The sequence below is a fragment of the Entelurus aequoreus genome, linkage group LG14, assembly GCF_033978785.1.
Source record: "Entelurus aequoreus isolate RoL-2023_Sb linkage group LG14, RoL_Eaeq_v1.1, whole genome shotgun sequence".
Lineage (NCBI taxonomy): Eukaryota > Metazoa > Chordata > Actinopteri > Syngnathiformes > Syngnathidae > Entelurus > Entelurus aequoreus.
This window is the reverse complement of record NC_084744.1, coordinates 24,554,710-24,581,244: the sequence shown is the minus strand read 5'-3', so window position 1 is coordinate 24,581,244 and position 26,535 is coordinate 24,554,710. Positions and strand designations below refer to the sequence as shown.

The window sequence follows — 26,535 nt, the reverse complement described above, 5'->3', positions numbered from 1 at the left end:
CACACGTTGGTTATTTGAAATACATAACCGTAACCGGTTTGGATTAAGTTTGTCGCCATTCTTTAAATCTAATGGCTTTTTAAAAAATTATTTTAATTTCTATCAATATTCTGAACTGACCGCAAGAAAAGCCCACACTTTCAATGGAGCTTGGGTGGTTTATGAGTTGTCGAATCTCCCAGCAAAACCTGAACCGCGTCCCGAAACAGTCATGTGGTACAGGCGTGCAGCCAGGCTAAACCGCGTGCCAACGCGGTCACAGGGTAGAGCCTGGAATAATTTCCGGCTCCTCCCCGACATAAAGCAAGCTTCGATGCGCGCTTCAAAAAACGCCCCCCCCAATACTCGACACATGCCTCGAAGCCTCGGCACATTTCGTCCCATCACTACTAAAGATGCGACTTTAAGGTTTACTTACTTACGTATTAAATATTAAACGGTTTAGCACTATCTTATGTTGCTGATTGTATTGTACCCTAAGTTCCGTCCAGAAACTTGCATTATAAGAAATTAGTGATTACCGGTGCCCAAACAATGTCTACAGACTACAGCCATTTTCCATTCGGACTCCAGTACTCTGGAATGCCCAACCTGCAAAAGTTAGAGATGCCATCTTGGTAGAAGCATTTAAGTTACACCTTAAAATTAATCTATATACTCTAACTTTTAAATAGACTCGGTTTTAGACCAGTTGACATGCCGCTGCCCCTTTCCTGCAGAGTGAGGTTACCAGAAGGCCACGGATAATCCCTGGAGAGATACCAGTCTGGAGGATGTGGTAGCTGTTCTAAGTCATGACCTCTATGACCTGGATGGAGATCTCCTACAAACCTCTGCTCGCCTCCAACGGACCGGACTCTCACATTATCATAAATAATTTGCAATAACTGTACTAACTATTGGCATCTATTGCAGCCGGTCACCCAGGATGTGGGTTCAGACCAGTGATGTCATCGTGGTTTGTGCAGCATTTCGAGGCACCTGTGATTAAGGGCTATATAAATAATATTTGATTGATTGATTTGATTGAAATTACTTGGAAAACAGGACTATTAATTATAAGACTTAGGGATGTGCAAAACTTAACACAACTGGCAATCAGAGTCATAGGACTTGGAACAATTTCCCTTGTGGATCAATAAAGTTTGTCTAAGTGTAAGTCTGAGGACAGGGAAGTAGAAATGTTAAACGTTGGCGACAGTCATTCGCCAACTATCGTGATAGATTCTAAGTCACTTCTACGCAAATGGAAAGTGATGAGTCATCTTCATTCAAAAGATGCCCCTGCAGCTTTCCTCAACTTGGGAAACAAAATAAGGTATGTATCTTGTTTCCTGTCTGACCTTCAGATAGACACATCGCTGATGGACAAAAACATTCCAGGTGCTCGTTCTCTCCTCTCCGCTCTTGCGTTGATTCACCAGAAAAAGTGCGGAACACCCATCACTTTCCAACTCGAATTGGGTATGACCGGCTGAGGACACTGTGCTCACAGTGAATGATCTTGGTACACCAGGAGCTACATCCTGGTCGACTGTAACCCTGAATGACGGGGAGGACCCAAAGGCCACGGTCATGTCTGAATGAACAGAGTGGGTGTTGACAGCGAGCAGAGCACTACCAGAGAGGAAGGTGTCGTGAAGTTGACCAGACCCTTGAAAGTCCAGTCTGTTTGGGAGGATTGAAAGGAAAGAGGCCCACTGGTGCTGTAGGGTCCAGTCCACACAAGCTTTTTGGTCTTTTAGTAATGCAGAGAAGATGCAATGTAGCGAGTCCTGTTGGTTTCCAATCACCAGAGCAGCTTTTAGTCCATCTTTTCCAGCTTGTCCGTGTGCCGTTAGAGATGTCTGCTCTACACGCCCCTGGAGTCTGCTAATCTGCTGCCACACTAACTTTCCCTTCCCTTTGCACCGCACTGACACAAGCAGACTGGAGTTAACAGAGTCCCACGAGGTATTCACATCTGCCCAGATGTCACACCAGCTTTCCAGCCTAACGCGGCCAGTCATCTTACCCTTGTATGTAGCATTTTGACCTCCATACTTTAGTCGCGCATGCCAGCCATACAATCCGACCTTCTCCACTCTCAGCCCCAAACTCAAGGTGATTATCCATTGACCAACCACCAACCTGATCCCTAGGGCTCTCCTATGAGGCCCAGGCCGGAGGACAAGCCCGAGGTCAAAATTGTTGGGCACCCCAAAAAAATTCCGCAGTAGCGCAGAAGAATGGGTAAGGTTTGCTCTGAGCTCCCTCTGACCATTAGGACTCAAACAGCTTTTAGCATCAGTGCTGAAGCTCAAGTGAGCAAGTGACAGACCATAGCACAGCCTGCCATGGGGTTTATAAGAGCGAAACGCTCGTACCTCCACAGGGTGACCTGCCACATCTCCATAGCACTGTGCAGAGAGACGCTGCGCAGCGGTGCGCCCTGTGCAGTTCATCTGTGAAAACAAACCCCTGCTGTCAGACTTTGTTTTTGAAGAGATAGCAGAATACAAAGCAAATTATGTTTTAGAATGGCACCATTGAGAAAATCTTTATTTTCCATTCCATATGCTTTTCAAAGACATTTCTCGACAGGCACAAGACAAAAAAACATGTGAAAACATACCTGTAGTGAGGAAGGTAAGATCCCCTGCAGAGACTTTATCTGTTGCCATAGAGAAGCTGTGAATGCAGCTGTGTTATTGTTTGCCCCAACCGATAAAAGTGTGTCAATCAGTTTCTTGTCTTCCACGTGAAAGACCAGGCCTGTGTTCAGCCTGATGGTATCTCTCTAGTAGGAGAAAAACAGACTAGCACAATCATGAGATAATACATTTCCTATAAAATAAAATAAAAACAGGAAGAAAAATAGCTTCTGCCACCTCATAATGCGCTTTGGCTTGCATGTAGCTTGATATGCTTCTTTTGTGCAGCGTTTTGACTTTGTGTTGCAGTGTGGAGATCATCTCCCAACGTGGGACGAGCTGGTTTGTCTTGCCGCCTTTAAACTCAGCTTTTAAACCTTCAAGTCCAGCCTGCAGTTCTGCAAGAGCTGACAATTGACATGCATCCTGGTCCCAATTCACTCGAGCACTACAACTTGTAGACAGACCTGAGACAACACAACAAGAACAAGTATTTCTTTTGAACGGAAACAAGGCGGAATATACAGTGTATAAAAACTAGATTTAAAAACATATTGATAATGTAAATATATTCTAGTGATGGTTGATTACCTGTGGCATTGAGTAGTTGGGAGGAATGAGATAGCTGGATGTTGACCTCCCCCGCCCCTCTAGTCTCCAACTGCCGACTGAAATTCACACAAACATTCTCCACCCCCGACAGAACACACATCCAGCTTTGGGTGACATACACGCTAGTAGGTTCCCCCGCATCTTCTTGATGCCTCAGATCCATGCTGTAAAAATCATCCTTGACTCTAATTCTGAGTTGTCCTGCAATAACGATAACCCTTTATTTAGGAGGTCATTAAAACTATTTTACAAATATTCAAAAATGTGTGCCATGTTTAAAAAACATTTACAGTGGTACCTTGGTTTTTGATAGTAATCTGTTCCAAAACGTCAAACAAAGACTGGCTTGTATAAAAATCAAAGCAATTTTACCCATAAGAATATATACATAAAAATAATTTATAGAGTATAATTACACTTTTACATGCAGAAAACCATGCAAAACACATTTGAATGACGAATGAAATGGAACACTTTTACCTTTATTGAAGAAGGTAAAAGTGCAGAAGAGGAGAAGAAAGCCACACGGACCCACCCTTTGTACTGTGCTACAGCACAAGTTCTTTCCCATTCTTTTTAGTGTTTCTAACCTTCTTTATTAAAGTGCTGGCGCTTGTATTACCATAAATGTATAGATTTTTTTTCGCTGATGGCCATAAAGCAAATAGTTTTCATTAAACACATGAAAAGGCACTTACAGTAAATAGTGTTATTGTTTGTGCTTTGGTGTCATTTTGTGGACGAGTTTGCTCACTGCAGCTGCAACTAGGTGAAGGCCTGCAAGTGTTTCCTGCGGTTTAAAGGCCTACTGAAATGAAATGTTTTTATTTAAACGGGGATAGCAGATCCATTGTATGTGTCATACTTGATCATTTCGCGATATTGCCATATTTTTGATGAAAGGATTTAGTAGAGAACAATGACGATAAAGGTCGCAACTTTTGGTCGCTGATAAAAAAAGCCTTGCCTACACCGGAAGTAGCGTGACGTCACCGGAGGAAGGACTCCTCACATTTTACCATTGTTTACAATGCAGCGAGAGAGATTTGGACCGAGAAAGCGACGATTACCCCATTAATTTGAGCGAGGATGAAAGATTTGTGGATGAGGAAAGTGAGAGTGAAGGACTAGAGAGGCAGTGCAGGACGTATCTTTTTTCGCGCTAACCGTAACTTACAAGGGTTCATTGGATTCCACACTTTCTCCTTTTTCTATTGTGGATCACGAATTTGTATTTTAAACCACATCGGATACTATATCCTCTTGAAAATGAGAGTCGAGAACGCGAAATGGACATTCACAGTGACTTTTATCTCCACGACAATACATCGGCGAAGCTCTTTAGCTACTGAGCTAACGTGATAGCATCGGGCTCAAATGCAGATAGAAACAAAATAAATAAATCCCTGACTGGAAGGATAGACAGAAGATAAACAATACTATTAAACCATGGACATGTACAGTAAATACACGGTTAATAATTCCCAGCTTGGCGAAGCTTAACAATGCTGTTGCTAACGACGCCATTGAAGCTAACTTAGCAACGGGACCTCACAGAGCTATGATAAAAACATTAGCGCTCCACCTACGCCAGCCAGCCCTCATCTGCTCATCAACACCCGTGTTTACCTGCGTTCCAGCGATCGACGGAAGGACGAAGGACTTCACCCGATCATCCGTGCGGTTGGCGGCTAGCGTCGGCTAGCGCGTCTGCTATCCAAGTAAGTCCTCCTGGTCGTGTTGCTACAGCCAGCCGCTAATACACCGATCCCACCTACAACTTTCTTCTTTGCAGTCTTTATTGTTCATTAAACAAATTGCAAAAGATTCACCAACACAGATGTCCAGAATACTGTAGAATTTTGAGATGAAAACAGAGCTTTTTTGTATTGGATTCAATGGGGTACCAATACTTCCGGTTCAACGATTGACGTCACGCGCATACGTCATCATATATAGACGTTTTCAACCGGAAGTTTAGCGGGAAATTTAAAATTGCACTTTGTTAGTTAACCCGGCCGTATTAGCATGTGTTGCAATGTTAAGATTTCATCATTGATATATAAACCATCAGACTGCGTGGTCGGTAGTAGTGGGTGAGTATCCGGAGGGAACCCACGCAGTCACGGGGGAACATGCAAACTCCACACAGAAAGATCCGTATGGATTCTTAATTCATCACTTTAAGCAACATTTGTAAGTTTTACAGTATAACTAAAACAATTCTCACTTACTAAACAGCCCCATGTGTGAAGTTTGTAGGAGTATTTTAATGCGTATTTGTACGTTCTCTCATAATGTAATAAAGCAAGCATCGTTAGCATTAGCTATTATGCTAACATGTTTACGAGTGTCTGTGTATTATTAACTTACAATGGCACTCTTTTTGTATTGTTACAGTTTCGCGAATTCACCAAACGTCACTGTGGAGTTATTGAGTCTGTTTAGCTGATTGGAGCGCTAGCTTCTGCAGCTAGTGGGTCCATGACGATGACTTCGGTTTTGTTTGATCAGCGATTTACTGCCGTGTACAGACACCGTTTGGAAACAATTAAAGGTATGTAAATTAACATTTACAAACTCTTTCTGTGAAAATAAACTAATTTTACAACGTATATATGGCTAATATATGGATTTTTTTTTTCACTCTATAGTCCGGAAAAAACGTTATTTAAAAAAACGAAACCAAAAAAACGGTGAATTTGGCATGTTGAGTAATTCGTAAATACAAACAGAATACGATGATCTGCAAATCTTTTTCAACTTATAGTCAATTGAATAGACTGCAAAGACAAGATATTTAATGTTCGAACTGAGAAACTTAATTTATTTTTTTAAAAATAATCATTAAATCAGATTTTAATGGCATCAACACGTTGCAAAAAAGTTGGCACAGGGGCATTTTTACCACTGTGTTACATGGCCTTTCCTTTTAACAACACTCAATAAACATTTGGGAACTGAGGAGACCAATTTTTTAAGCTTTTCAGGTGGAATTATTTCCAATTTTTGCTTGATGTACAGCTTAAGTTGTTCAACAGTCCGGGGTCTCCGTTGTCATATTTTACCCTTCATAATGCGCAACACATTTTCAATGGGAGACAGGTCTGGACTACAGGTAGGCCAGTCTAGTATATACTTGCCAACCTTCCCGATTTTCCCGGGAGACTCACGAATTTCAGTACCCCTCCCAAAAATCTCCCGGGGCAACCATTCTCCCGAATTTCTCCCGATTTCGACCCGGACAACAATATCGGGGGCGTGCCTTAAAGGCACTACCTTTAACGTCCTCTATAACCTGTCGTCACGTCCGCTTTTCCTCCATACAAACAGCGTGCTGGCCCAGTCACATAATACAGTATATGCAGCTTTTACACACGTAAGTGAATGCAACGCATACTTGATAAACAGCCATACAGGTCACACTGAGGGTAGCCGTATAAAAAAAACTTTAACACTGTTACAAATATACGCCACACTGTGAACCCACACCAAACAAGAATGACAAACACATTTCGGGAGAACATCCGCACCGTAACACAACATAAACACAACAGAACAAATACCCAGAACCCCTTGCAGCACTAACTCTTCCGGGACGCTACAATATACACCCCCACTACTGCCAAACCCCGACCCCCCCACCCCATCTCCCGAATTCGGAGGTCTCAAGGTTGGCAAGTATGGTCTAGTACCCGCACTATTTTACTACGAAGACACACTGTTGTAACATGTGGCTTGGCATTGTCTTGCTGGAATAAGAAGGGGTGTCCATGATAACGTAAATTGGATGGCAACATATGTTGCTCCAAAACCTGTATGTACAGTTCAGCATCAATGGTGCCTTCACAGATGTGTAAGTTACCCATGCCTTGGGCACTAATACACCCCCATACCATCACAGATGCTGGCTTTTCAACTTTGCGCCTAGAACAATCCGGATGGTTCTGTCCTTCTTTGGTCCGGATGACACGACGTCCACAGTTTCCAAAAAACAATTTGAAATGTGGACTCGTCAGACCACAGAACACTTTTCCACTTTGCAACAGTCCATTTTAGATGAGCTCGGGCCCAGCGTTTCTGGGTGTTGTTGATAAATGGGTTTCGCTTTGCATAGCAGAGTTTTAACTTGTACTTACAGATGTAGCGACGAACTGTAGTTACTGACAGTGGTTTTCTGAAGTGTTCCTGAGCCCATGTGGTGATATCCTTTACACACTGATGTCGGTTTTTGATGCAGTACTGCCTGAGGGATCGAAGGTCACGGGCATTCAATGTTTATTATGCTTACGTGCAGTGATTTCAACATCTCTGGTCGTTAATCTCTTCAAAAGGTTCAGAGAATCTAAATTCCTTTCAATAGCTGGTTGAGAAATGTTGCTCACGCATTTGTTCACAAAGTGGTGACCCTCGCCCCATCCTTGTTTGTGAATAACCGAGCATTTCATACCCAATCAGGGAACCCACCTGTTCGCAATTAGCCTTGTTCACCTGTGGGATGTTCCAAATAAGTGTTTGATGAGCATTCCTCAACTTTCTCAGTCTTTTTTGCCACTTGTGCAAGCTTTTTTGAAACATGTTGCAGGCATCAAATTCCGAATGAGCTAATATTTGCAAAAAATAACGTTTTCCAGTTCGAACGTCAAGTATCTTTTCTTTGCAGTGTATTCAATTGAATATAGGTTGAAAATGATTTGCAAATCATTGTATTCTGTTTTTAATTACCATTTACACAACATGCCAACTTCGCTGGTTTTGGTTTTGTAAAAACAGAAAGATTTGTTTAGTACCGTATTTTTCGGAGTATAAATCGCTCCGGAGTATAAGCCGCACCGGCCGAAAATGCACAATAAAGAAGGAAAAAAACATGTACACTACCGTTCAAAAGTTTGGGGTCACATTGAAATGTCCTTATTTTTGAAGGAAAAGCACTTTACTTTTCAATGAAGATATCTTTAAACTAGTCTTAACTTTAAAGAAATACACTCTATACATTGCTAATGTGGTAAATGACTATTCTAGCTGCAAATGTCTGGTTTTTGGTGCAATATCTACATAGGTGTATAGAGGCCCATTTCCAGCAACTATCACTCCAGTGTTCTAATGGTACAATGTGTTTGCTCATTGGCTCAGAAGGCTAATTGATGATTAGAAAACCCTTGTGCAATCATGTTCACACATCTGAAAACAGTTTAGCTCGTTACAGAAGCTACAAAACTGACCTTCCTTTGAGCAGATTGAGTTTCTGGAGCATCACATTTGTGGGGTGAATTAAACGCTCAAAATGGCCAGAAAAAGAGAACTTTCATCTGAAACTCGACAGTCTATTCTTGTTCTTAGAAATGAAGGCTATTCCACAAAATTGTTTGGGTGACCCCAAACTTTTGAACGGTAGTGTATAAGTCGCACTGGAGTATAAGTCGCATTTTTGGGGGAAATTTATTTGATGAAACACAACACCAAGAATTGACATTTGAAATGCAATTTAAAATAAATAAAGAATGGTGAACAACAGGCTGAATAAGTGTACGTTATATGAGGCATAAATAACCAACTGAGAACGTGCCTGGTATGTTAACGTAACATATTATGGTAAGAGTCATTCAAATAACTATAACATATAGAACATGCTATACGTTTACCAAACAATCTGTCACTCCTAATCGCTAAATCCCATGAAATCTTATACGTCTAGTGTCTTACGTGAAAGAGCTAAATAATATTATTTGATATTTTACGGTAATGTGTTAATAATTTCACACATAAATCGCTCCTGAGTATAAGTCGTACCCCCGGCCAAACTATAAAAAAAACTGCGACTTATAGTCCGAAAAATACGGTACATGCAATGTTCGGCCGTACGATAACCAACATGGCATAAAAAAACGGGGTAAATAGAAAACCAAATCATCAGAAAAATGAGGTAAGTGAAAATCGAGGCACCACTGTAGTTGTTTCTTGTCAAACTTGAAGTATTTCAGAATATTTCTTACCTTCGGTAAGAGTGTCAGACACTCCTAATACTCCATCTAATCCCAGAGTGGAGGGCAGAATAGCAAAGTTGGTGATTGAATGCCTCAGGTCCCCTGACAGAGCAAGCTGAAGTCCACTAGTGTTTTTAAGAGAGCCCATTAGTTGGGCCAAGAGAGCTTTGCGTCCCTGTGTATAGGAACCATGTAGCGACACACTACAAGTGAAGCAGGAAACATGTATACTGTAGTTGCTGCTCCTTATACATTTCGAATTTAAAAAACCTAACATAACTTATGAAGTGACATCAGATAGTGGTACAAACCTGTGTGAGGACATGTTGGCAGACATTCTTATTTGAAAGTCATTGAGCCCATGTAGCAAACTCTGAGACAAGTTTAGCGTCAGTGCAATGGCTCTGTCTCCCGGCAGGAAAGAATGGGACATCTGGGTAACTAACATCAGCCTGTCTTTCCCATCAGCCGTAACACGAACTGAGCTACTTCCTCTGCCAGACACAGTAGACATCTCAGCAGTCGCTTTTGCCTTCATGGGAAAAAGGGAACAAAACAGGTACATTTTAGATTTGCTTGTCACAATATTAACTACACCTGCACATTCTAACACAATCAAATACAAGATTTGCATTAATAACTCTGTTTTTACTTGCATGTTTAGATTGACACCTTTTTTTTGTTTGCTACCGTTTAAGTCAGGGGTGTCCAAAGTGCGGCCCGGGGGCCATTTGCGGTCCGCAGCTAATTGTTTACCGGCCCGCCACACATTCTGGAAATGCTATTGCAAAAATAAAAAAAACATTTAAAAAAGTGGAATGGAGGTGAAATCTAACTGGAAAAAGTTGCAATGTTGACACAAAGCTACCATGCAGGCTCTTTTTTTTCTTTTGTCTATCTTTCTTTTTTCTTTTTTTGCCATTGCTCAAAAAAAAAAAAATCAATGTTATAATGAATTATTGACCTATTCGAGGCTCCAATTATTTCAAATATTTCACTTTAAAATGTTTTATGTGGGAAATATTGCATATATTGTGTGGTTGCCATACAAAAACATCAACATTTTATTTGACAAAAGAGCATAAAACAAACAAAATAATAGTTCAAACGTAAAATCGACAGATATATCTGAAGTTGAGCTCGTAACTTAAGTGTTGAAAGTTAAAAAAAAACTAATAAAAATGTATCACTTTCTGAGTGGGGCACCTTTTGGATTCCAAATATATTTAACGGGATTTTATTGATCTTTTCACTGTGATTACTCAAAATTAATAATGAATTAAAATCAATGGTGTCCTGCATTATTGATCTTTTTAAGGCTCTAAAAAACCTTTTTGTTTTTTTAAACTTTATATCAACCTGAAGTTGATATACTGTAAAAATGTACTGTAAGCGTTATATAAATAAAAAAATAATAATTTGACTTGTTTTTAACATTTTAATGACTTAGACCCTTTATGGTCCCCGGGAGCCCTAAAGGTAAAAAACAAACAAAATCCATATATTTTGTTATGGTTTGAAAATTAAAAATATCAAAATGGCCCACGCATGCTTTAATTTTTCCGTGTGCGGCCCTCAGTGGAAAAAGTTTGGACACCCCTGGTTTAAGTGGTGAATACATGTGTCAGTGCAAAGTAAGCATGATTACTGTAATTGTCCTATAAGCCGGGACTTTTGTCTTCACACTAGAACTAGAACTCTCAGCTTGTCATCATTGTTGTATAAAGGAGGCAGTTGCTCCACACAGAGTACGAGGCATTTATTCTCAACTCTTTGACTCTGCTGCCATCTCATTTGTCACCTTAGCAGAGTTTGTTCTGTTGTGTCTACAAAAGACACAAAACAGTTGCAATATTGTGAAAAAATACAAACATTTTTATTTTGAGATTTATTTAATTTATTTTACAAAACAAAATTATGTACTTTTACAAGATTAAAATAATATATTAGGATTGTCCCGATACCAATATTTTGGTACCGGTACTATCGATACTTTTCTAAATAAAGGGGACCAAAAAAATGGCATTATTGGCTTTATTTGAACAAAAACTCTTACGGTACATTAAACATATGTTTCTTATTGCAAGTTTGTCCTTAAATAAAAAAAGTGAACTACAAGAAAACTTGTCTTTTAGTAGTAAGTAAGCAAACAAAGGCTCCTAATTAGTCTGCTGACGTATGCAGTAACATATTGTGTAATTTATCATTCTATTATTTTGTCAAAATTATTAAGGAAAAGTGGTTGAAAATGAATTATTAATCTACGTGTTCATTTACTAATAATATCTGCTTACTTTCTCTTTTAAAATGTTCTATCTACACTTCTGTTAAAATGTATTAATCACTTATTCTTCTGTTGTTTTTATTCTGTACATTAGTTTTGGATGATACCACAAATGTGGGTATCAATCCAATACCAAGTAGTTACAGGATCATACAATGGTCATAATTTAAGTCCTCGTGTGTCCAGGGATGTATTTCCTGAGTTTACCAACACAATATAAATTTTTAAAAAAAACTAAAAAAAACTTTTTGATGCTAAAAAATATTGATGTAATCATGGTAGTATCGACTAGATACGCTCCTGTACTTGGTATCATTACAGTGGATGTCAGGTGTAGATCCACCAATGGCGTTTGTTTACATTGTCACGCCGGTGAGCTACGGTGTGTCGTGAAGCATGTTTAGCTATTCCTCGTCCTGCAGGGATGATACTTGTAAGAAACATACTTTATTTGTCGCCATGGAGGCGAGGATTAGTGATTTAGAAGTAGCTAAAACATTGCAGACTGCGGATGGACTTTAGCCGCCATGTCTTAAAGCACCTCTGCCTGAGGGCGTTTCAGTGTTATAGCTTCACCTTTATTGTCAGTTTTTAATCCAAAATGCGTCTATTCTCCCTTTTCTGTCTACACTCTGTGTCTGCTTGTAAGTACTCTGTGTGTGTGCGCTGCCGAACATGCTTATCTGCTCGTAAAACCAGCAATGATGACACAATGAGATAGATAGATAGATAGATAGATAGATAGATAGATAGATAGATAGATAGATAGATAGATAGATAGATAGATAGATAGATAGATAGATAGATAGATAGATAGATAGATAGATAGATAGATAGATAGATAGATAGATAGATAGATACACATATATTAGAAAAAAGTTAGTAATAATCTGAGAAAAAAAAATATTCCACAATATTTTAAGGAAAAAAAGTTGACATTTTACAAAAAAAATATGTTATTTTACAGGATTAAAGTCAAATATATTTTACAAGAGATGTGAAGAAATATTTTAAGAAAAAAATATTTTAGGAAAAAAGTTCAAATTGTTTTAAGAAAAATATATGCCCTTTTACATGATTAAAGTTCAAATTCAATTTCTTTTTTGAAAAATAATTTGGAATATTGTGAGAAGTTTTCACACCAAATGTTTAGGAATATTCGGAGAAAAAAGTATTTTACAAGACAAAATTATAAAATTTTACAAGATTAAAGTCAAATATATTATGAAAAAAGTATATATATTTTTTTGGAAAAATGTTAATATTTGGAGGCTAAAAAGTTGTCTTTGTACAAAAGTTATGTTTGAATATTTTAAGAAAAAAATGGCATTTCACAGGATTAAAGTAAAAATGTTGTGAAAATATTGTGGGGATTTATTTATTTTACAAAAAAGTTAGAAAAGTTGTTTGAAGAAGTTGTGAAAAAGTTGTTTTTGTTTGTTAGAAAAAACAATATTGTGAGAACATCCATCCATGTTCTACTGCTTGTCCCTCTCTGGATCACGGGGGTGCTGGAGCCTATCCCAGCTGCATTTGGGCGGAAGGCGGGGTACACCCTGGACAAGTTGTATTGTGAGAACAAAATTATCTTTCAAGAATTATGTAAAAATATTTAAGAAAAAAATATTTTAAGAAAAAAGTTAAAAAATTTTAATGAAAATGGTATGTCGATTTACATGATTAATTTGTTCTTTTTTTTTCTTTAGAAAAAATTGGCAATATTGTGAAAACATGTTTTTATACAAAAATGTTTAGAAATATTGTGAGAAAATTGTTTTATTTTACAAGACAAAATTATGTCATTTTAAAAGATTAAAGTCAAATATATTATGAAAAAGTATTTTTTTTACAAAAATGTTTGAGTTTAAAGGCCTACTGAAACCCACTACTACCGACCACGCAGTCTGATAGTTTATATATCAATGATGAAATCTTAACATTATAACACATGCCAATACGGCCGGGTTAACTTATAAAGTGACATTTTAAATTTGCCGCTAAACTTCCGGTTCGAAACGCCTCTGAGGATGACGTATGCGCGTGACGTAGACCGGCGAACACGGGTATGCCTTCCACATTGAAGCCAATACGAAAAAGCTCTGTTTTCATTTCATAATTCCACAGTATTCTGGACATCTGTGTTCGTGAATCTGTTCCAATCATGTTCATTGCATTATGGAGAAGGAAGCTGAGCAAGCAAAGAAGAAAGTTGTCGGTGCGAAATGGACGTATTTTTCGAACGTAGTCAGCAACAACAGTACACAGCCGGCGCTTCTTTGTTTACATTCCCGAAAGATGCAGTCAAGATGGAAGAACTCGGATAACAGAGACTCTAACCAGGAGGACTTTTGACTTCGATACACAGACGCCTGTAGAGAACTGGGACAACACAGACTCTTACCAGGATTACTTTGATTTGGATGACAAAGACGCAGACGTGCTACTGTGAGTATGCAGCTTTGGCTTCTAAACATTTGATCGCTTGACCGTATGTGCGCAACTTTTTTTTGCGTATGTACGTAACTTTTTTAAAATATATAAGCTTTATGAACCTTGGGTTAGGTGAACGGTCTTTTGGGCTGAGTGATTGTGTGTGTTGATCAGGTGTTTGAATTGTATTGGCGTGTTCTATGGAGCTAGGAGCTAGCATAGGAGCTAGGAGCTAGCATAACAAACACGCAGGTGTTTTTATGCAGGATTAATTTGTGGCATATTAAATATAAGCCTGGTTGTGTTGTGGCTAATAGAGTATATATATGTCTTGTGTTTATTTACTGTTGTAGTCATTCCCAGCTGAATATCAGGTACCGTGAGTATGCAGCCTTGGCAGCTAAACATTTGATAGCTTGACCGTATGTGCGCGTCACGTACGTAACTTTTTAAAAATATATAAGCTTTATGAACCTTGGGTTAGGTGAACGGTCTTTTGGGCTGAGTGATTGTGTGTGTTGATCAGGTGTTTGAATTGTATTGGCGTGTTCTATGGAGCTAGGAGCTAGCAGAGGAGCTAGGAGCTAGCGTAACAAACACGCAGGTGTTTTTATGCAGGATTAATTTGTGGCATATTAAATATAAGCCTGGTTGTGTTGTGGCTAATAGAGTATATATATGTCTTGTGTTTATTTACTGTTGTAGTCATTCCCAGCTGAATATCAGGTACCGTGAGTATGCAGCCTTGGCTGCTAAACATCTGATAGCTTGACCGTATGTGCGCGTCACGTACGTAACTTTTTAAAAATATATAAGCTTTATGAACCTTGGGTTAGGTGAACGGTCTTTTGGGCTGAGTGATTGTGTGTGTTGATCAGGTGTTTGAATTGTATTGGCGTGTTCTATGGAGCTAGGAGCTAGCAGAGGAGCTAGGAGCTAGCGTAACAAACACGCAGGTGTTTTTATGCAGGATTAATTTGTGGCATATTAAATATAAGCCTGGTTGTGTTGTGGCTAATAGAGTATATATATGTCTTGTGTTTATTTACTGTTGTAGTCATTCCCAGCTGAATATCAGGTCACCCCCGGCTCTCACAGCATCTTCCCTATCTGAATAGCTTCAACTCCCCACTAGTCCTTCACTTGCACTTTACTCATCCACAAATCTTTCATCCTCGCTCAAATTAATGGGGAAATTGTCGCTTTCTCGGTCCGAATCTCTCTCACTTCATGCGGCCATCATTGTAAACAATAGGGAACTTTGCATATATGTTCAACTGACTACGTCACGCTACTTCCGGTAGGGGCAAGCCTTTTTTTTTATCAGATACCAAAAGTTGCAATCTTTATCGTCGTTGTTCTATACTAAATCCTTTCAGCAAAAATATGGCAATATCGCGAAATGATCAAGTATGACACATAGAATAGATCTGCTATCCCCGTTTAAATAAAAAAAATTCATTTCAGTAGGCCTTTAAGTTTGAGGTTATTTCCAACATGCATGCATACAACATGATACATCACAATTTCCAGTTTCTCTATTCAACATGTTCGAAAACGAGTAAGAAGAAGCAGAGTTTATTTAATCCTACCCCTTTTCCTTTAAATAGCATTTGCTAACACTTTTGTTCACTTCCTGTTCTCAATTTATTTACAATATACTCCATAAGTACTAACATAAAAAATAAATAATAATTAGTGAAGTAAGTTATATTTCATATGGTAAGATAAATAGGATTATCTAGTAAATGAATGGATGGATGAAATAAATTCAGAATGTTTATCATATAGTTCTTCTTTTTTGTACTTTGTAAACACTTTAAGTTTGAAAAGTTTCTTGAATTGAATTGTGTCATAATAGAACATTGTTTAATTTCTTTGCTTAATCCATTCCATAAATAAATTCCACATACTGATATACTGAAGGTCTTAAGTGTTGTACGTGCGTACAACTGTTTTAAATTACATTTTTCTCTAAGATTATATTTCTCCTCTTTTGTTGAGAAGAATTGTTGTATATTCTTGGGTAGCAGATTATAGTTCGTTTTGTGTATAATTTTAGCTGTTTGCAAATTCACTATAGCGTGGAATTTCAGTAGTTTCGATTCAATGAATAAAGGGTTTGAATGTTCTCTATATCCAACATTATGTATTATTCTAGCTGATCTTTTTTGTAACACGGTTAATGAATTAAGTGTACTTTTGTAGTTATTATTATTATTATTATTATTTCTACACAATAACTCAGATATGGTAACACTAGCAAACAGTAGAGAATATGGAGTGATTTTTGGCCCAATGCATGTTTTGCTTTATTAATTATTGACGTGTTTCTTGCCACTTTATGTTGTATATTTTTATATGAGATTTCCAGTTCATTTTAGCATCAATCATTATGGTTTCATTTATTCTTTCAATTTCTATTCCGTCTATTTGTATTTGTGTTTGACTTTCCCTTTGACATTTACCAAATAGCATTATTTTTAGTTTTACTGAGGTTTAAGGATAGTCTGTAATCCTTAGTAATTAATAATACTAACTTTAAGTCTTTTGTAACTTTACCTATGTCATTTATATAAAGATTGAACAATTTAGGTCCTAGTATTGATCCCTGAGGTACGCCACAGGATATATTTAGCGTTGTAGATGTGTGTTCGCCTAGCTTCACGTATTGTTTCCTGTTGGTTAGGTAATTTCTAATCCAGTTTAAGACCAACCCTCTGATGCCATACCTTTCTAATTTCTTGATTAAAATATTATGATTAATTGTGTCAATGCTTTACTGAGATCCATCAACACTGCAGCTGCACATTTTTTACCATCTATTGCATTGGTAATTTCCTCTGTAATTTCGATTAAAGCCATCGAAGTTGAAATATTAGCTCTGTATCCATATTGGTTCTCAGCGAGTATTCTATTTTTGTTTATGAACTCTCTAATCTGTTATTGAACAGTTTTTCAATGATTTTAGAAAATTGTGGAAGTAGTTAGTAATATTGTGAGAAACAAGTTGTCAGTGTACAATAATTATGCGACAGGTATATTTTGAGACAAAAGTTAAAATTTTACTCGAAAATGTATGCCATTTTACATGATTAAAGTATTGTGAAAAATGTTGTGAAAATATATTGTCATTGTACAACAATTATTCCCTGTAGATATATTTTTAATAAAAGGATTACATTTTACAAGAAAAATCTGAAGATACAAAAACAATATCAAATAAAAACGTTAAAATAAAAAGCCAATGGCAGTTCTGCAAAAGGGCACTTGAATATGGATTACATAATAGTATTTCTAATGAGATTTGAGATATTTAAATGGTAAAATGGTAAATGGGTTATACTTGTATAGCGCTTTTCTCCCTTCAAGGCACTCAAAGCGTGTGACTAGGTTGGTAGAAGCTGGGGATCGAACCAGGAACCCTCAGGTTGCTGGCACGGCTAATGCTAGCAACAGTCCCACAGCAACAGGAGAACTCTCAGTCGATGGCTGAAGCTTCCCTTGATTCAAATATACCCCCCTAATCTGAGAATTCCAGTAGTCCACCACATTCCGATGTAACGGCTGCAATTACAAAAAAAAATGTGGCTTATTGTCGGTAAATGTTTAACTTTTTCCCTGGGGGGGGGGTGTTACCCACATATGCGGTCCTCTCCAAGGTTTCTCATAGTCATTCACATCGACGTCCCACTGGGGTGAGTTTTTCCTTGCCCGTATGTGGGCTCTGTACCGAGGATGTCGTTGTGGCTTGTGCAGCCCTTTGAGACACTTGTGATTTAGGGCTATATAAATAAACATTGATTGATTGATTGAACTTACAGCCTTTTGGCTGCCCTATGGGAATTGCAGGGGGGCTAATAAAACCCTGGGAATTCTAGCGTTAAGCTTTGAACCATGCAGTCTATACGATGCTGCGTCTAGTTTATGGATTTTTATAGGTTCACAAACTTCACATGCCGCCAATGAATTTAGCCTCGTCACATCAGACCAATAAAATTGTTAACAATGAATCAAACGCACTGACACTGTCACAATCCCACATGATCGTTTAGACTTTGTTAGTTATTTTCTTGTGTTGTGTATTATTTCCTGTCCTGGTGCTCTTATTTTGTAACTACCTCCTGTTGGACTCCTTGTGTTACTGTACATTTAAGTTCTGTTAAGTTTCCTGCCAGCGCACTTGTTTTCTATTTCTAATCAGGTCAATTTAAGTTGCCAGCGCTGGATTATTGACTTTGTTTGCTTGCCAAGAAAATGTATATACAAACCCAAAACCAGTGAAATTGGCACATTGAGTAAATCGTAAATAAAAACAGAATACAATGATTTACAAATTCTTTTCAACCTATATTCAATTGAATAGACTGCAAAGACAAGATACTTAACGTTCGAACTGGAAAACGTTGTTATTTTTGCAAATATTAGCTCATTTGGAATTTTATGCCTGCAACATGTTTCAAAAAAGCTGGCACAAGCAAACACTTGTTTAAAAACAGCCCACAGGTGAACAGGCTAATTGGGAACAGGTGGGTGTCATGATTGGGTTTAAAAGCAGCTTCCATGAAATGCTCAGTCATTCACAAACAAGGATGGGGCGAGGGTCATCACTTTGTGAACAAATGCGTGAGCAAATTGTCCAACAGTTTAAGAACAACATTTCTCAACAAGGTATTGCAAGGAATTTAGGGATTTCACCATCTACAGTCCGTAATATCATCAAAAGGTTCAGAGTATCTGGAGAAATCACTGCACGTCAGCGATGATATTACGGACCTTTGATCTGTCAGGCGGTACTGCATCAAAAACTCTACTATGCAAAGCCAAAGCCATTTATCAACAACACCCAGAAATGCCGCCGGCTTTGCTGGGCCCGAGCTCATCTAAGATGGACTGATGCAAAGTGGAAACTGTGGATGTCGTCTCCTCCGGAACAAAGAGGAAAATAACCATCCGGATTGTTATAGGCGCAAAGTTCAAAAGCCAGCATCTGTGATGGTATGGGGGTGTATTAGTGCCTAAGGCATGGGTAACTTACACATCTGTGAAGGCACCATTAATGATTAAAGGTACATACAGGTTTTGGAGCAACATATGTTGCCATCCAAGCAACGTTACCATGGACGCCCCTGCTTGTTTCAGCAAGACAATGCCAAGCCACGTGTTACAACAGCGTGGCTTCATAGTAAAAGAGTGCGGGTACTAGACTGGCCTGCCTGTAGTCCAGACCTGTCTCCCATTGAAAATGTGTGGCGCATTATGAAGCCTAAAATACCACAATGGAGACCCCGGACTGTTGAACAAGCTGTACATCAAGCAAGAATGGGAAATAATTCCACCTGAAAAGCTTCAAAAAGTGGTACCCTCAGTTTCCAAACGTTTATTGAGGGTTGTTAAAAGGAAAGGCCATGTAACACAGTGGTAAAAATGCCCCTGTGCCAACTTTTTTGTATGTGTTGCTGCCATTAAATTCTAAGTTAATGACAAAAAAAATTAAGTTTCTCAGTTCGAACATTAAATATCTGGTCTTTGCAGTGTATTCAATTGAATATAGATTGAAAAGGATTTGCAAATTATTGTATTCTGTTTTTATTTACGAATTACACAACCTGCCAACTTCACTGGTTTTATTTTGTATTTTTTTACCTGCAGGTTGCATACTGTGTCTGCATTCTGGGGTCACGCCATCAGCCAACATACGCCACTATGACAATCACTTAATTCAGCTATTAAGTGCATTATGCACTCACTCTTGGTGAAGACAAAGCAGAATGTACATGATCGAAAAAGGAAGCCACCACCTTCACAGGCCTTTTGGGGCTGGACCAAGGAGGACGAAAACACAATCAAGCGCATATGTGTTTCAATGTGTACACCTGCGTAAATTGTAGACAGACGAGTGTGGCCAATACATGTACAAAATTAAATTTGTCCAAAAATGAGGTGCGTGTGGCTTATATTTAAGTGCACTCTATAGTCCGGAAGTAGCAACATTACAGCAAAAGTCGCATTTTTAATTCAACTTTTGATATTGGATCTCATTAGATTGATCATGTAGTTAACAATATTTCAGTCAACAAAATATTGTGACATTAAGAAACTCACCCACCTCTACAATTTTGGGAATCTTCGATTTGAAAGGATGCTTGAGAGATGAATGGAGAAGAATACTGTCTGAAGTTCTGTTGAACCGCATTGAAATCTAAAAATTAAAAATCACGTTGCATCAGTCGTACGGTAGATTCAAGATTAAGAACTACAATTGTTGCTCACCAGACACTCTCGTCGTTCAATTTTCATTCTCCCTCGGACGAGATAATCAAAGTGTGGGTTGTTTTGGGGGATCCAATGTATATCACCTTCCACTAAAGCAAATGAGGGGAATGGTAGCTGTAATAGCAAAAAAACAAAAACAAAATGGTCAAACGGTTCATTGTGTTTACTGCTGACTGCGAAGACCACACAAATGTCATCATTTAACACGGGGGTGTCCACACTGACGTCACAAGTTTCACATGCCTCCAACTTAATTTTAAATATCTGCCAGTATAATTTCGGCAAATTTGCCACCATCTTGTGGACAATAATTCAGATTAATAACCATGAATTGCAATTCAACATTGACACAGCATAACATTTTTATATACAGCTGCTAAAATAAGTATTCAACACATCACCATTTTTCTCATTAAATATATTTTCAAAAGTGCTACTGACATGAAAATGTCACCAGATGTCAGGAACAACCCAAGTAATCCACCCATACACAAAAGGTCAGTACCGGACCATAGGGCGCACCGGATTATAAGGCGCATTGCCGATGAGCGGGTCGAGTCAGGTCTATTTTCATACAAAAGGCGCCCCGGATTACAGGGCGCATTAAAGGAGTCATGTTATTATAATTTTTTTCTAAATGTAAAACACTTCCTTGTGGTCTACATAACATGTAATGGTGGTTATTTGGTCAAAATGTTGCATAGATTATGTTTCAGAGATCATCTTCAAGCCGCTTTCTGACAGTCGCTTCAGGATGCGCCATTTTGTGGGCGGTCTTATTTACGTGGCTAACCTTTGGCAGCGTCTTTTCTCCGTCATCTTTGTTGTAGCAGTGTAGCGTGCAAGGACAGGGGTGGAAGAAGTGTCAAAAGATGGAGCTAACTCTTTTAATGACATTCAGACTTTACTTAAAACAATAATGGAGCGTCTCCTCATCCGTGGCTCACTAGTGCAATAACAACGCCGGAAATGTGTCCTGTGACAAACTGTCCGACCGGAACTCTCTAATAACTATAGTACCTTGGGTGAATAATGTAAACTCACTGCACCGGTAAGTTTTAGCGCTTTCATGGCGAGTTTACTGACAGATATAAGTAAAAACTTTACACTACTTTATATTAGAAATGGCAACAGCGAAGGAAGAATGTCCCATAACAAGAAGATAGAGAAAAAGAAGCGTATCAACTACGGTGTCAGCACGGACTACGAAAAGAAGAAGCTAACAAAGGCGGACGCGCGCAAATTTTCAGGACTTATGCAGATCCCAAATACAGATCAGCAGGTACCAGAAGGTAAGAAAAGTTGTTTTTGCATAATATTGTGAAACAAAACGCCAGATAATATGTCTACCTTTCCACACACCATAATAATACTCGTATGTTGAAGCACAGTACAATCCATCAAGCGGTGCTGCTTCATAGCTTACCAAAGTCGTACTAAAACATTTTGATACGCTATATATATATATATATATATATACCTGTATATATATATATATATATATAAATCTATATTTTGATACGCTACATATATATATATATATATATATATATATATATATATATATATATATATATATATATATATATATATATATATATATATATATATATATATATATACACACACACTACCGTTCAAAAGTTTGGGGTCACCCAAACAATTTTGTGGAATAGCCTTCATTTCTAAGAACAAGAATAGACTGTCGAGTTTCAGATGAAAGTTCTCTTTTTCTGGCCATTTTGAGCGTTTAATTGACCCCACAAATGTGATGCTCCAGAAACTCAATCTGCTCAAAGGAAGGTTAGTTTTGTAGCTTCTGTAACGAGCTAAACTGTTTTCAGATGTGTGAACATGATTGCACAAGGGTTTTCTAATCATCAATTAGCCTTCTGAGCCAATGAGCAAACACATTGTACCATTAGAACACTGGAGTGATAGTTGCTGGAAATGGGCCTCTATACACCTATGTAGATATTGCACCAAAAACCAGACATTCGCAGCTAGAATAGTCATTTACCACATTAGCAATGTATAGAGTGTATTTCTTTAAAGTTAAGACTACCGTAGTTTAAAGTTATCTTCATTGAAAAGTACAGTGCTTTTCCTTCAAAAATAAGGACATTTCAATGTGACCCCAAACTTTTAAACGGTAGTGTATATATACATATATATATTATATATATATATAAAAAAATAAAACATATAAAGCATTTTTAAAACATTTTGATACGCTCTATATATATATACAGTATATATATATATAGAGAGCATATCAAAATGTTTTGTTATTAAATATACGTATATGTGTATACATGTACATATATACATATACGTGTATATACATATACGTATATATACATATATACTGTATATACACATACTGTATATATATATATATATATATACACACACATATATACATACACATATATATACATACACATATATATACATACACATACATATACAGTATATATACACATACATATATGTATACTGTATACATACATATATATATATATATACATACATATATATATATACACACATACATACATACACATATATATACAGTATATACATATATAAACATACATATATACATATATATATGCATACACAGATATACATACACACATACGTATATATATATATATATATACATATATATATATATATATATATACATACATACATACAGTATATGTATACACACATATATACATACATACATATATGCATACACACATATATACATATACATATACATACACACATACGTACCGTATTTTTCGAAGTATAAGTCGCACCAGAGTATAAGTCGCACCTGCCGAAAATGCATAATAAAGAAGGAAAAAAACATATATAAGTCGCACTGGAGCCCGGCCAAACTATGAAAAAAAACTGCGACTTATAGTCCGAAAAATACGGCATATACATACATACATATATACACACACACATATGTATATACATATATACATACACATACATACATATATACATACACTCATACGTATATACATATATACATACACACATACATATATACATACACATACATACATATATACATACACTCATACGTATGTACATATATACATACACACATACGTATATACATACATATATGCATACACACATACGTATATACATACATACATATATGCATACACATACACACATACCGTATTTTTCGCATTATAAATCGCAGTTTTATAATGCGCCAGGCCGTACCCATATCCGCAGCAGGTCTCCAAGGTGAACAGCCTCTGGCATGTTTTTATGCCAGAGGCTAAAAATCTATAAGCAAATTAGTTTGCTTATAGATTTCCCCCATGGGAATGTTCCAACCAGCGACATATACTCCGGAGCGACTTGTGTGTGAAATTATTAACACATTACCGTAAAATATCAAATAATATTATTTATCTAATTCACGGAAGAGACGAAGCAAATGTCAGCAATCGTCACACACACGTCAGAGGTCGTCACACACACGTCAACCAATAGAAATTATGCGGGGGCGGGTCATGGCACAAGTGCATTGTGGGTCATGATAGCGGTGTATTGTGAAAAAAAAGATACTACATGCTACTACGTCCGTACCTAGGAAATTGGATCATTTCAACATTGGCGGTAACTTATAAAAACTGAGAAGGACTGAACTAAAATGGCACCGAAAAGGAAATCATATACTGCAGATTACAAGCTGGACGTACTGAAATATGCAGCAGAAAACGGCAATCGAAAAGCAGAAAGAAAGGACATACCAGAGGCGACACCGGGGAGGAAGATTTAATCGGATTTAGCGATCGGGAGTGACAGATTGTTTGGTAAACGTATAGCATGTTCTATATGTTATAGTTATTTGAATGACTCTTACCATAATATGTTACGTTAACATACCAGGCACGTTCTCAGCTGGTTATTTGTGCGTCATATAACGTACACTTATTCAGCCTGTTGTTCACTATTCTTTATTTATTTTAAAGGCCTACTGAAACCCACTACTACCGACCAAGCAGTCTGATAGTTTATATATCAATGAGGAAATCTTAACATTGCAACACATGCCAATACGGCCGGGTTAACTTATAAAGTGCAATTTTAAATTTCCCGCTAAACTTCCGGTTGAAAACGTCTATGTATGATGACGTATGCGCGTGACGTCAATCGTTGAACCGGAAGTATTGGTACACCATTGAATCCAATACAAAAAGCTCTGTTTTCATCTCAAAATTCCACAGCATTCTGGACATCTGTGTTGGTGAATCTTTTGCAATTTGTTTAATGAACAATGGAGACTGCAAAGAAGAAAGTTGTAGGTGGGATCGGTGTATTAGCGGCGAACTATAGCAACACAACCAGGAGGACTTTGAGATGGATAGCAGACGCGCTAGCCGCCGACCTCACCTTGACTTTCTCCGTCTCCGGGCCGCCGACCGCATCTATGATCGTCGCTCCGTCGATCGCTAGAACGCAGGTGAGCACGGGTGTTGATGAGCAGATGAGGGCTGGCGTAGGTGGATAGCAAATGTTTTTAGCATAGCTCTGTGAGGTCCCGTTGCTAAGTTAGCTTCAATGGCGTCATTAGCAACAGCATTGTTAAGCTTCGCCAGCCTGGAAAGCATTACCGTGTATTTACAGGTCCATGGTTTAATAGTATTGTTGATCTTCTGTCTATCCTTCCAGTCAGGGGTTTATTTATTTTGTTTCTATCTGCATTTAAGCCCGATGTGCTATCACGTTAGCTCCGTAGCTAAAGAGCTTCGCCGATGTACTGTCGTGGAGATAAAAGTCACTGTGAATGTCCATTTTGCGTTCTCGACTCTCATTTTCAAGAGGATATAGTATCCGAGGTGGTTTAAAATACAAATCCGTGATCCACAATAGAAAAAGGAGAAAGTGTGGTATCCAATGAACCCTTGTACCTAAGTTACGGTCAGAGCGAAAAAGATACATCCTGCACTGCACTCTAGTCCTTCACTCTCACGTTCCTCATCCACGAATCTTTCATCCTGGCTCAAATAAATGGGGTAATCGCCGCTTTCTCGGTCCGAATCGCTCTCGCTGCATTGTAAACAATGGGGAAATGTGAGGAGCCTTTCAACCTGTGACGTCACGCTACTTCCGGTACAGGCAAGGCTTTTTTATCAGCGATCAAAAGTTGCGAACTTTATCGTTGTTTTTCTACTAAATCCTTTCAGCAAAAATATGGCAATATCGCGAAATGATCAAGTATGACACATAGAATGGATATGCTATCCCCATTTAAATAAAAAAAAATCATTTCAGTAGGCCTTGAAATTGCCTTTCAAATGTCTATTCTTGGTGTTGGATTTTATCAAATAAATTTCCCCCAAAAATGGCACTTATACTCCAGTGCGACGTATATATGTTTTTTTCCTTCTTTATTGTGCATTTTCGGCCGGTGCGACGTATACTCCGGAGCAACTTATAGTCCGAAAAATACGGTACATACATATATGCATACACACATACATCCATACATGCATACACACATACATACATATATGCATACACACATACATACATACATACATACAGTACATGCATACATATACCTGTATATATATATATATATATATACATATTGTATATATACACACACACACATATATATATATATATATATATATATATATATATATATATATATATATATATATATATATATATATATATATATATATATATATATATATATATATATATATATATATATATATATATATATACACACTACCGTTCAAAAGTTTGGGGTCACCCAAACAATTTTGTGGAATAGCCTTCATTTCAAAGAACAAGAATAGACTGTCGAGTTTCAGATGAAAGTTCTCTTTTTTGGCCATTTTGAGCGTTTAATTGACCGCACAAATGTGATGCTCCAGAAACTCAATCTGCTCAAAGGAAGGTCAGTTTTGTAGCTTCTGTAACGAGCTAAACTGTTTTCAGATGTGTGAACATGATTGCACATGGGTTTTCTAATCATCAATTAGCCTTCTGAGCCAATGAGCAAACACATTGTACCATTAGAACACTGGAGTGATAGTTTCTGGAAATGGGCCTCTATACACCTATGTAGATATTGCACCAAAAACCAGACATTTGCAGCTAGAATAGTCATTTACCACATTAGCAATGTATAGAGTGTATTTCTTTAAAGTTAAGACTAGTTTAAAGTTATCTTCATTGAAAAGTACAGTGCTTTTCCTTCAAAAATAAGGACATTTCAATGTGACCCCAAACTTTTGAACGGTAGTGTATATATATACATACACATAGATAG

General features: G+C 37.7%; 1 protein-coding gene across 2 annotated transcripts in view; it reads right to left on the bottom strand.

The window, feature by feature from the left end:
- The window catches only part of LOC133664564 (uncharacterized), a 192,145-nt gene that overhangs the window by 89,908 nt on the left and 75,702 nt on the right, over positions 1-26,535 (bottom strand). For both annotated transcript variants that reach the window (XM_062069281.1, XM_062069282.1), the window contains 8 exons: positions 20,217-20,333; positions 20,053-20,145; positions 9,541-9,761; positions 9,239-9,432; positions 3,225-3,446; positions 2,871-3,100; positions 2,615-2,779; positions 2,367-2,444 (listed from right to left, as the gene is read on the bottom strand). In XM_062069281.1, coding sequence (XP_061925265.1) covers positions 2,367-2,444; positions 2,615-2,779; positions 2,871-3,100; positions 3,225-3,446; positions 9,239-9,432; positions 9,541-9,761; positions 20,053-20,145; positions 20,217-20,333 — 1,320 coding nt within the window. The remainder of the gene's footprint in view (positions 1-2,366; positions 2,445-2,614; positions 2,780-2,870; positions 3,101-3,224; positions 3,447-9,238; positions 9,433-9,540; positions 9,762-20,052; positions 20,146-20,216; positions 20,334-26,535) is intronic.